This window comes from Stegostoma tigrinum, chromosome 29, assembly GCF_030684315.1.
Source record: "Stegostoma tigrinum isolate sSteTig4 chromosome 29, sSteTig4.hap1, whole genome shotgun sequence".
NCBI classification, from domain to species: domain Eukaryota; kingdom Metazoa; phylum Chordata; class Chondrichthyes; order Orectolobiformes; family Stegostomatidae; genus Stegostoma; species Stegostoma tigrinum.
Window position 1 is genome coordinate 7,550,722 of NC_081382.1, and position 13,129 is coordinate 7,563,850.

General features: G+C 40.5%; 1 protein-coding gene across 1 annotated transcript in view; it reads left to right on the forward strand.

The window, feature by feature from the left end:
• The window catches only part of LOC125465253 (neural proliferation differentiation and control protein 1-like), a 184,640-nt gene extending 175,168 nt beyond the window's left edge, over positions 1 to 9,472 (forward strand). Inside the window, exons 10-13 of the mRNA XM_059638142.1 lie at positions 1,113 to 1,200; positions 3,126 to 3,205; positions 3,728 to 3,827; positions 5,524 to 9,472. Coding sequence (XP_059494125.1) covers positions 1,113 to 1,200; positions 3,126 to 3,205; positions 3,728 to 3,827; positions 5,524 to 5,595 — 340 coding nt within the window. The 3' untranslated portion in view covers positions 5,596 to 9,472. The remainder of the gene's footprint in view (positions 1 to 1,112; positions 1,201 to 3,125; positions 3,206 to 3,727; positions 3,828 to 5,523) is intronic.
• Positions 9,473 to 13,129: the final 3,657 nt, after the last annotated feature.

Here is a 13,129-nt window from a genome sequence, read left to right on the forward strand (position 1 = left end):
ATTGATCTTGGGTTGAGAAATAAATGAAATTTGGACTACTTCGTGCACTGTCATGGTACAATAAAGAGGGAAGTGGTGATATTAGTGAAAGTCAAATTTAGGGGAGATATAAAAAATTCTTCAAGCTAAGAGTGATTACTGCATTGAATAAACTTCTGAACTGGGAGTTTGTGGCAAATACCCTGAATTTCTTTGGTAACAAGTAGATTGCTTGATGGATGGAGTGACTCAACTATAGGACTTTCTGGACCTCATGGGTCTTGCTCATGTTTATCCTTGGGCTAGTGCCTCCACATTAGAGAGCTGTACACCAGCAATGTCTCATTTATAGTTTACAAATTTCTGAAAACCCACTCAAGCTTTTTGCATTGCTCAAAATTGAGCAAGTGTCAGACATCATTTTGCAAATGCACTAAACAGAGGAACTAGAGTCACTATCTGCAAACGATAGAGTGATAGAATGCAGATACTGGCAGTGAAAGCACCATGGGCAAGAAGTTGAGAGCAAACATTTTTAGGTAGATCCATACACATGTATGTCACCTCAGACAATCCTCATCTACTAGAAGCCAGTTGAAGCATTTGGTAGTGTTCGATCTCTGGGTGAAGGATAGATGTAGAAAGCACGTGAGGCCAGTTTGACAGGGTGCATGGAAGAGAAAATCTCTGCAGATTTTGACCTCAATAAATTTAATTAGAATTGTACAAGCACGCTTCGTGAAGTCTAACTATGCTGGAGCTGGGGATTATATATTTACAAATATTTTTTCTTGCCAGTTATGTATAACAAATAGTTGAAAACCAAATGTTTCCACCTTTCCAGTTATGTTCTCTTCCCTTCTGAAAATACGTGCCTCTACTGGAACATAGGCATTCTGATGCCAGGCATCCACACGATTGCCATTTTTCACACACGTTTCCAAAATATGATTCTTGACAGCTTTCAGAATTGTCGTGCCCATGCTAATGCACTTTTCACATTTTGCTTGGGTTACAGACAGACAGACATGGATCCCTTACAGTATGAACATGTTTAAGTCAAATAAAATGGCATCTAAGTAGCTCTCTGTAACCTATGCTTTTATTTGATTTTTTTAAAAAAATAATTATAGATTACAGAAAGAGATGAGATTAACTCAGAAAGCGGACTATCCAGGTTATGGTATAATTGGATCTAATGTTCAACCTGAGAAACCCTTGGTAAGTTCAGAAGAAGATGGTACTTAAATTATATATAATCGGTGCTCAGATTGTGTAAAAATTTAGTCTAAGCCCTAAGTGTTGTTTGTAAATTGATTTGTTTTCATGCTGAGACACAGTTTCAACAATGGGGAAGATAGGGCCATAACCAAAAAAGCAAGGTTTCTATCTGCTTTCCAAATCTTAGCAACCTTCGTACTTACAATATCTGACCAGCTATAGAAGACAACATGTTGGCTTTAAAATATAAGTTATGGGAGCTTTATGTGAAGGTACATATATGTCAGCTTAATTCAGCTGTCAAGACATTTCTAAGTTTGGCATTCAAATCTAACCATGAGTTTGTGAGAGGTTTTGAGTACAGGAGCAGGGATGTGTTGTTGCAGTTGTACACTGCCTTGGTGAGACGACACCTGGATATTGTGTGCAGTTTTGATCTCCTCCTCTGAGGAAGAATGCTCTTGCTGTTGAGGGAATACAGTGAAGGTTTACCAGACTGATTCCAGGGATGGCAGGTCTAACCTATGAGGAGACATTGACTAGTTTGGGATTGTTTCCACTAGAGTTCAGACGAATGAGGGGGTATCTCATTGAGACTTAGAATATTCTAACAGGACTGGACAGGGTGGATGCAGGGAGGATGTTCCCGGTGGTATCTAGAACCGGGGTCACAGTATGAAGCTCCGGGATAGATAATTTAGGATGGAGATGAAGAGACGTGTCTTCGCCCAAGGAGTGATGAGCCCATGGAATTCATTACCACAGGGAGTAGTTATGCCAAAATATCGAATGTATTCAAGATACGACTGGATAAAGCATTGGAGCGAATGGGATCAAAGGTTGTGGGGAGTAAACAGGATTAGGCTATTGAGTTAGACAATCAGCTCAAAGGGCTGAATTGCTACCTCCTACTCCTATCTTCTATGTTTCTATGTTGGCTGACTAAGATAGTACTGAGAGTGTACTGAATTATTGGAAGAATCAGTCTGAGGTGAGGGATCCACCTGAGCTCCATTTGCCTATTTCAGGGTCAACATGAATGCTAAAAGATCCCAAAGCCCTTTTTTTGCAGAGCAAGGATATGTCCAAGCAATATGATGAATGCATGACCATCAGCCAACATCAGGTTGAACAGATTCTTGTTTCTGGGACCCTGCTGTATTCAAAGCGCCTGCCATGTTTTCCTACATCATTGCGGCTGTCCTTAGAAGTAATTAGTTTTCTGAAGTGAGAGTTTCGATGAAATGCAACAGAATATTTCCCAGCTCCCTTCCCCATCCTCATTTCTGAAGAATGGTCCTGACCCGAAACATCAACTTTCCAGCTTTCCTGCACTTCTGCTACCTGGCCTCCTGAATTCCTTCAGCTCTACACTGCGTCGTCAATTGAAATTCAAGTTGTTTTTCCTAGATTCTCACCCAAAAGGAAGACCATTTTAAATGAGTATTCCTTCACCTGCTACCTGTAACATCCAATTACGATAAATTAGGAAAAGTAACTGATTATGAGTGACCATATTATTAGCTGCTGAAATCTTTAGAGCAAACTCCTCGCTTCAGAGTTATGATAGGTTGCCGTCCAAAACTGAACTGATTTGGGACTTTGTGTGTACTTTCCTCTAAGACGCCTTGTGAATTTTATTTACACAGTGGAATGCAAGAGTCATAGGAACAAATTAATAACAACTTACAAGGGGAATTAGGCATAAACTTAATAAAGAAAGATTTTCAGTCTCCAGAGGAGTGGGGCTAATTAAAAGCTCTTTCAAAGTATCTTCACAGGCATGATAGTCCTATGCTGTGAGATTCTATTACTGTAGTCTTTTGCGAATTATAATATAAATGTTTAGTTTGATAACCACAAAAGGTACTGAAAACATTTTATGCACGTTCTGAATTTTTAAAAATGTGCCCTTGCTTGAACAGAGTGGTGACAAGAAGCTGGCACAGAGTGCCCAGATGTACCACTACCAACATCAGAAGCAGCAGATGCTATCGATGGAGAAGTGAGTATTCGGATCCATTAAATTACATACTGATCATCTTTCTCATATATACAAAGCTGTGGTTAAAGTAAGCAATCATATGGCTTAATGCTATGCCAATTCTAAAGCTTTGCTGAGAAAACTGCTTTTGCTTAGAAACAGGGGTGCAATATGGAATTTTCCAGTTATCTCATTCAGCTCAAACAGAGCAAATTGCTTGAGTATAAGTCAAGATGTACATCTTATTCAAACGTCACCTGGATAGGGTTGGAAACATAGACAGAGTCATGACAGCAGCTAAAGCCAGTGGGCAGGAGGGAGTGTGTAAAGTGGACCTTCGTTTCCCTTTAGTATGTTAACTAGACAGTGCTAATTGGTCTGTTTACTTTGAATCTTGATGACTGTACCGCGGCTGTATGTCAGCATACAACTGATGTACAAGAGCTGTACGTTATGGGGAAGAGTGTGGGAGTGGTTGGACAATGATCAACATTACACAGAAGGATAATATAATTGGCTTTTCTCTTGTTTTTAACGAAATAGAAATAAGGATGAATCCAAAGTACCTGAATCGGCAACGGAATCTGAGGGAGAGAATGAAGATGGAGATTTCACGGTCTATGAATGTCCAGGACTAGCTCCAGTAAGTACTAGGAATGAAAATATTACTACAAACCCTGAACCTTAAGTCACTAGGGAGACACACAATGCAAGGAAAGCCCTAATTTTTCTGACCTTAGACAAATGTATATAAATAACCTATTTGAAGGAGCTTATGGTATTCTGTCTGGTATGTGCTCTATACATACAACAGAACAATTAATCTCAAACTTTCACTGTATCAGCATGCAGAAATGAGAGAATTTGGGTGTTATTTTGCTAGTAGCAAGTTAGTTAATTTAACCTACACATTTTGATGACATAAAGCTATTAATACTTAAATATGACCTGTTATTGCCAGTGTAAAAGATCCATTACACCATTAAATAAAAATAGGGAGTGTTCCTTTTTACCTGGCCAACATTTCACCCACCTGACTGAATATATTTTCTGATTGTTCGTTTGCTGTTTGTGGGGTCATGTTTGGCATCATCTAGCTTATCATGTTTGCCATGAGAACAAAACTAATTGATGTTGTAAATGCTATTTAGCATCCTGAGACAATGATGAGGTGCTATACTCAGGTTAAGTTCTTATCATTGCCTCATCACCCTGACTGAAAGAAAAAGGCTTGTAATGATATTGTAGCTTCGTGACCTGACATTGCTCCAATTCCTTTGTGAACAATGAATGTTGTTTTGAAGTACGGTCCCTGTTATAATGCGCAAGACTGCAATAATCTGGTTGTACAGTGTATGTCCTATAATCAATGTGATGGTGATGAAAATGTTTTTGTTGTTGACTGAAAGATAAATATTGGATTGGACAATAGAGAACTCTCCATTTTTTTTTAGTATTGTTGCCAAGGGATGTATCTGGATGAAAGCCCAGAAGGGTCTCACTTCAATGTCACTTCCAAAAGAACAGCAATACCCCCCACCTTGGTTCAGCTATTTAGCATCTGTCTGGATATTTGTGTTCGTCAGAGTGGGACTTAAACCCCCAATTCAAAAACAAGATTGCTGCTAAATGATCCATTACTGACTCTGACTCGCAGGCATACAGTTGTCAAGCATGATTGGATCAGACTCACTGTGATGGCTTTTGCAGGTGATAAGTCCACCAGTGCTAAACTGCCTATAGGGGAGCCATGGACAGTGTGGAGCAGCTTCCACAATAACCCTTTCAGATGCTAGGGGAGAATTTACAGAAAAGGGATTGGGGGTGGGGAAGCAGTTTCTGTGAAGTGTTAAATGTGACTTAATTCTGTTTCTGATGGGTTTTCACAATTTAAGGGTAAATGAATTGCATCGTTAAGAAGATTGAACAAGTTTTACTGCAGTTTCAGTCACTGATGCTATTATTACCGCTGCTTGTGAATAAGATGCTAGTAGGACAATGCAGTGGGGGTGGGGTGATGAGGGGAGAACTCCACCAGGCTTTTCTTATGTTAATACATTTCACAACTAGGCAAAGAGAGTAGATATTAGCTATATTATTACATCTTTACAGTCTCATTAACGTGCAGTCTTCTCTAAGCAGTGGGGCCTGTGAATCGACAGCTAGTCCCTGTTGGATTCCAATCCATTCACAAGTCTCTTTTGCTTGCTTTCTGAAGACTAAATCTTTTCAGTTAGGCAGAAGATTCTGAATGGGAATGGCCACGCGGAAGCTCTCAATAGCATTTCCTCTGAATCTTCCTACTGTCTCTCTCAGCTTTTGTTTTTCTCTTGTCACAGACCGGGGAGATGGAGGTCAAGAATCCACTTTTTGATGATTCATCTCTGCATCATCCACCCCTCGTTAACTAGACAAGCTGGTATCTCTCGGGACGTACAAGACTTCAAGGAAGGAGAATTATCTGCAGTTACAAGAGATCGTTCAAATGTGCACCAAAAGACTGTTTCGCTTCCAGTGGCCAATTTCATTCTGTTTCTGACTGTTGAGGAAATCCGTCCCCCTACCCAAATTTAAACTCTGTAATGGCTTTTAGTCACTCCACCACCACGATAACCATACAATTTCAGCTGTATTTTTTTCTGAAAAAGAGTCCAGACCCGAAATGTCAGCTTTCCTGTTCCTCCGATGCTGCTTGGCCTGCCGTGTTCATCCAGCTCTACACCTTGCTATCTCGTATATTTTCAGCTTCCTTGACCTGACATGCTGGGCAATTCAAGAGAATGTTACGGTGCATTTCTTGTTACCTGGTGATCATCTTGTCTCTGAAAGAGAACAGAATGTATAGCGGTTCAAAGGAGAGTATTAAGAAGGTGACTATTGTCGCCCCTCAGTGGTTTGCACACAGGGGTGTGTGCGCTGCAGATCAACTAGGAACAGGTATGCCCGTAAAGCTATTTTCCTGACACTCCTGGGTATGGTGTGATACCTTTCTCAATCTGACTAGAAAGTAATCAATGAAAATGAGACTTGTTCCATAAGGCAGTAATGTCATTTTACTGTGCTTTGTACTGATCAGCTGCAGTTGCTAAATGTACCCACCTCTTTATTAAGGAAGTGTTGATGTTTCATTCGTTCAAATTGTAATCCATTAGGACTCTTCACAGCAGCAGTCATCTAAAAGCTCACATGCTGTTGATTTTCTGTTGCAGTAGGGCATTGTAAATAACTTGTCAAATTGTGGTGAACTGCCAGTTGTTTTGAATCTTAATATAAGTAACTCAATGGGACAGTTATCAATTATCAATACTCTCAAGGATGAGAGAAAAACATTTGTCCCACTGAAGCTCATTCTTCATTGACTCTTAATCGTACCGGCCAAACATTCATTTTGTAATTCACAGCTATTCTACTGATATTTCCAAATTATTTTCTGAAATCATTTCATTGCCCATTAAAATTGAAGAATCACGTAAAGAGCCGAAACTCTAATATTGGAATGAAATAAAACCATGGTGCGATTGACAGGCATTGATGAAGCAGGACACAATTAAATTGACCACCCTCCTTAACCATTCACTTTATGTATGTCAGATTTTAACCAGTAACTAAGTGTTACCTCTTTAATGACAATTCAGGATGGTATTAGTCTGTTAGTGTAGAGAGGTGCTACTGTTGCCAACTGTGTTCTATTTCTTACTCCCATCCATTCCCTGTCCTACAAATTGCATGATCTTCCATTGTTAGATAATTGCGGAGTTATACAAAGGATCCGGCTTTCAATTATGACTCACACTAAGCATACGTATGGATGGCAATACCAATCAGTTCCAGGTTTTATTCGAAACACCACCTTCAGAGCCATATGTTGCACCTTGTGACTGCGGGTGAGAATCGGGTTTGTCAGGCTGACAATGATTACAGTAGTATGAGAAACCCAAGGATTGAAAGGTCGAATCCCAATACATTTATAACATTGACTTGTTTACTCTGGTAATTTGTAGGGTAAAAGCCAGAAACAAGTGATAGATTGTTGTATTACTTCAACTTGCCTCTTCTGTCTGTTCCACAATACACATTACTGTAGACCACAGTAGACGATTGATTCTGTGTGCCCTCTCATATCCTAGCAAGCACATGTACAAACAAGTAGCACACCAACTACTGCATCCTGGTAACTGCCAATGAGGAGTGACAAATGTTGCCTTGCCAGCATTCCAAGAATAATTTTTCAAATTAAAATCTAATTTCCTGCAGGTTAGTGCTTGCTAACTGATTTCAACAGTACAGATCCAACAATCTCATTTTCGGAAGAAGGGTCTAGGCCCGAAACTTCAGCTTTCTTGTTCCTCTGATGCTGCTTGGCCTGCTGTGTTCATCCAGCTCTACATCTTGTTACTTCAGATTCTCCAGCATCTGCAGTTCCTATTATTTCAGATCCAACAAATCTATTTTATTTAGACACCCGAACATGTCTACACCTGAGCCCCACTTGCCCAGCTGAAGCTTTATACCTGGGAAAAGGGCATCCTTCAAATGCATACACATTGTATTTGAGTAGTTCAGGTCCAGGTGTAAAGGCCTTTGTTTCCCAAACTAGGGAAAGAAGGCATCTGTATATTAGTCATATAATTGCCTTGGTAACTGTATGATTTTCTTGTGTAATTGTAATATAGCGGAAACATGTTGAGAGAGATGTTTAAGAAAATGAAGGTTATATCTCGATTGCATAAACTGGTTGGACAGATTTTAATGTAATTAAAAACATGTATGAAATAATTTATGTGCAAGTTTATAGAAACTAGCATAGTATTTAGATTTTGTTTCTGGGTCTATCCCTAAGATTTTGTTTCAAAGAGCTTTATTTTAAAGGGACTGGATTGATGATGTTGTATTTGCTGTGATACTTCAATATTGAATGCTGTATTAATCAGTTAATTTCAGAATATTTTCTGTTCTGCAAATTTTATACAGGCTCCACAATGTACAGACCCCACTGCAGGAGCCAGGTTACTCCCACAGGTTCAGTTGGTTGCTCCTATCTATGACCCAAAGTTGGACCTACTCACTGTAATTACTCATGCAATTCTGCTGAAAAGGTTGGCTTAATCCTGATCAAGCAGTCTAAACTATTATCAACAGGAAAAATATTGAATATTCGTACTATAACTAATCTATGGAAAAATGAAAACCAAAATGATGGAGACCTACAACTAATGGATCAGCATCTGAGGGAGTCAAGGGATTAACACTCATGTTTATTCATAAAATCATTCCGTATAAATAGGGCCATTTGGCCCATTGTTCTTGTGTTAGCTCTTTGAAGAAGCTATTCCATTGATCCCAGGCTCCTGCTCTTTCACCCCAGCCCTGTATTTTTATTCCAGATGATAACCTGCAGTCTTTAGATGGTCTTGACACATTTGAATGTAATCAAACCCACAAATGAGCTGCTAGATTGAAGCTGATGGCCAGGAATAGACTGCTAACTTGCTTGGCACCCTTCAGTCTTCATGCTTATTTTTAATATTCAAAACAGAAAGGCCAGAAACAATAGTCATTTTAGTTTCCAGAATTTCCACAGCAAGCGTTAATAGTTAACCTGATGGAAGTATTCCGGTGGAGTAGACTTGGCTTAACTTGTTACCAATCATGTAAACACCAAAACTACCTGAAAAGGGTTGCTTTCTACATAAAGGGAAGTTGTTCGATGAAAACCAACTCCTTCAGTTAGTTTTTAATTTGATACTTGAATTGCTAAGCTGCAGATTCCATTCCATTGTAATTCAATAAACAGAACTGGGGTTTCATTTTAAACAGGAATATGAACATTAATGGGATGGCTAATGTTAAATATTTCCTTCTCGGAGCGAGCATGTAGTGGTTAGGTGGGAAATTAGTTGAATTTGAGTGGCACGGTGCACTGCAGGAGAATGAAGATTCCAGGATGCGGATCGATAATGCTTGCATAAGACAAATACTGTGGATGAGATTTTTGATAATTCTCCCTTTGTTTGTTATTCTTATGAGATTGGCCACATTGACTATGGTGATCTTTAACATTCCAATGATCTGATCTGTGTTTCTCTTCTGCCATTCCGTGTGTTTATATTCTACCTGTTCACTTTTATTTCAGTTGTCTTCATTTCTATTATATTTCATTTTCCCAAATATAGTCACCACAATTTAAAATACCTGTCCTTGCATTATGTATATTGTATTTTTCAGTGAAAATAAATTAATTTGTTGGAGACCTATTTTTTATTTTGGCCCTGTTTTCTGTGGTATTAATGAGCATAAATAAAACTTGCTTTTTTTTCACTGGATTCTGAAGGCCTCAATTTTTTTTGTTTACCTCCTTCATACTAGGAAATCCCACAGGATCTGCATTCGTTAAAGAAGTTGTGTTGACCCTGATTCAACTGGCAGCACTTCTGCTTTTAACTGAGACGGTTGTGGGTTTAAGTCCCACTCCAGAGGTTTGAGCGTAAGGTTGAGATGACATTTTAGTATCACATTTTGTTCTAGTTCTTCCAGCAATTATTTTGAATACCTTTTCGTTGGAACTCCGTTTTAAGGAGGACAATCCCAACCTCTTCAATCTCTCCACATAACTAAACTCCCTCAACTGTGGTAAATCTCCTTTGTATTTTCCCAAAACCTTGACATTTGACTAAGGCCGAACCATTGATTTCTTAAAATTTTATACTGACTTTTTTTTTATTTGTGTCTCTTTTTACAATGCAAATATCCCATGCACTTTCTGAATTGTTGTATGGATTTGGAGCAGGAGTAAGCCATACAGACCCTCTGTCATTCAATATGATCATGGCTGATCTGATTGTGACCTCTCAACTCCACATCCCAACTCCGGCTAATAACTTTTGATTCCCTTGTTAGTCAAGTGTCTATCTTACTCTGCCTTCAAAGTATTCATTGCCCATGTTTCTGTCACTCTGGGGGAAGACAACATCCTAAGATGCTGCTTGGCCTGTTGTGTTCATCCAACTCTACACCTTGTTATCTCAGTAGGAACTGCAGATGCTGGAGAATCTATGTCCGCAACATGCAAGCTGTCTTCCCAGCCCCCAGCCCCATCAGGATTCATTCATCAGCTTCTCTTTCCAATGTCTGTCCCCCACTCTCATGCATTAACACCTCTCCCCTACATTTTGGTGTCATTGTCTGTGCCTGTGAAGCAGAGCTGTCAGCCTTGGGTAAGGAGCCTGTACAAGAGGTGGATATGAGCAGAAACAATCGAGTTTGAAACTGCTGTGCTCATTCCTTGTTGATCCATGTGACCTGTAGTTTCACCCTACGATCCAAGCTTTCAAATTTCCTTTAATACAATGGTGCACACCAGCACTGTGTAGAGAAACCAGCTCTGTCAAATTGTGAATGTCTTGCGACGTCGGATGCTATGTCAAAGATGTCAAGTTAGTGCCATACCTGCTCCTCATCTAATGTGTTGAGTGATGAGACAGCATACCTGTTCCTGATCAGTGTTAGTTGGGAGTTCAGCTGTAATGGCCCGCAAAAATCCATTTTGGATGTAAAGTAGTGACAGCGTATCATCTAATTGTCCAAAGAGAAATGGTTTCCAGGTATTTATAAATGCTGGCCTTTATATCTAGACAAAACAGTCTTAACTGTACAAAGTCCTGTTCAGAGCACACTTAGAATACTAAGAGCAATCTGAGCACTAGATCCTCAAGAGGAAATATTTGCCTTGGAGGGAGTGTACCAGAATTACACAAATGGACTCCAGGGGTTAAATTAAATGGGAAGACTACACAAACTCTTCTCTGTCCAGAATTTGTAGGGATAAGGAGTACCTGGACTGAAATTTTCAAGATCTTAAGGGAACCACATAATTAAAGACCAGCTCCCCCATTCTTCTATAATATTCACTGTACATTTACAACAGCAATGGCTGCACAGTAAACAGGAACATGCTTTTTTCCCCCCTCTCTAACTTGAGGGAAATTTAGTTCAACTGTAGCACTCTTGATAACTGCAGACCAAGAATCTGTTCCGAAAGTTCAGTCTATGTATGTTCAATTTGAAACCGGAATGGTAGGGAGCAGGGTGTGGTAATTAGCAGAGGAGGTCTCTGTCTTTCAGTGTAACTCAAATTCACATAGCATTAGCAGCACTACATTTGGTGTAAACACACAGGATGCATCATTTGCACAACTGGCTGCAAGCCATCAATTCATTTACTGATGACCAGAAATCCTACTTAGGGGGAGAAACAGGCAATTAAAATAAGAACAGCATAAAGTGAAACAGGAAACGGAAGCGCTCAGAGGTCTGGCGGCAGAGAGGAAGAGAATCAAAGTTTCAGGCCAATACATTTTTCACAAGATTAGGAAAGAATCTGAAACCAAACAGCTTTTAAGCAATTGCAGAACTGTGAAAGGTGGATGGAAAGGGGAAGGACAGGCAAAGAGCAAAACAGAGAGACGATCTGTGATAAAGGGGAGCATAGGAGAGATGAAATAGCAAAAGAGTTGTAATGGGATAAAGGAGGAAACAAATTGAAAGGCCCAGCAGAGGTGTAAATGGGCACAGCAGAATAGTGAAGGGGCTTGCTAATGTGAAATACTTGGGCACAATAATTCTGTAGCTGAGGGACTGTGATAGGAGCAAGATGGAATGACCCCGGAGGTGTGGACCATTTCATGAGCATGTCTCTCACCACAAATACCAGCTCTATCAAAGTTCACCAGGCCTAGTGGAGTGACCAATGCTGCTGCTTCTGGTGTGTTCGTGAAACAGTGGTTAAAGTAACAATTTTAATATTGCCCAGTCATGTAGCAAACAAAGATTGGAACATGATAACAAAAACCCAAAGGAGTTGCATAAATTTAAGACCTTCCTGACTCAGGCCGAGCGGGTTCCACTATAACAAAGCTTTCAATTCAATTACCATATTGTAGGCTAAGATAACAAAGTGTGGAGCTGGATGAACACAGCAGGCCAAGCAGCATCTCAGGAGCACAAAAGCTGACGTTTCGGGCCTAGACCCTTCATCGGAGAGGGAACTGGAATAAATAGGGAGAGAGGGGCAGGCGGACCGAAGATGGAGAGAAAACAAGATAGGTAGAGAGGAGAGTATAGGTGGGGAGGTAGGGAGGGTATAGGTCAGTCTAGGAAAGACGGACAGGTCAAGGAGGCGGGATGAGGTGGTAGGTAGGAAATGGAAGTGCGGCTTGAGGTGGGAGGAAGGGATTGGTGAGAGGAAGAACAGGTTAGGGAAGCAGAGACAGGCTGGGCTGGTTTTGGGATGCAGTGGGGGGAGGGGAAGAACTGGGCTGGTTTTGGGATGCAGTAGGGGAAGGGGAGATTTTGAAGCTTGTGAAGTCCACATTGATATCATTGGGCTGCAGGGTTGCCTAACCTGTTCTTCCTCTTACCCATCCCTTCCTCTCACCTCAAGCCGCACTTCCATTTCCTACCTACCACCTCATCCCACCTCCTTGACCTGTCCATCTTCCCTGGACTGACCTATCCCCTCCCTACCTCCCCACCTATACTCTCCTCTCTACCTATCTTGTTTTCTCTCCATCTTCGGTCCGCCTCCCCCTCTCCCTATTTATTCCAGTTCTCTCTCCCCACCCCCCTCTCTGTTGAAGAGTCTAGGCCCAAAACGTCAGCTTTTGTGCTCCTGAGATGCTGCTTGGCCAGCTGTGTTCATCCAGCTCCACACTTTGTTATCTTGGATTCTCCAGCATCTGCAGTTCCCATTAACACCATATTGTAGGCTTTGTTTTTGCATTATGGTACATTATATAGACACATGGGAATTCCTAGAAGCATGGTTCTCAACCCATAATGCAATCAACAAATAGAATTGGACACCATATACAAACCCATAAGGAACAAAATCAGAAATGACACTAGTCACCGTAATGGACCGGACAGTATAAATTCCAAGCAGAGTAG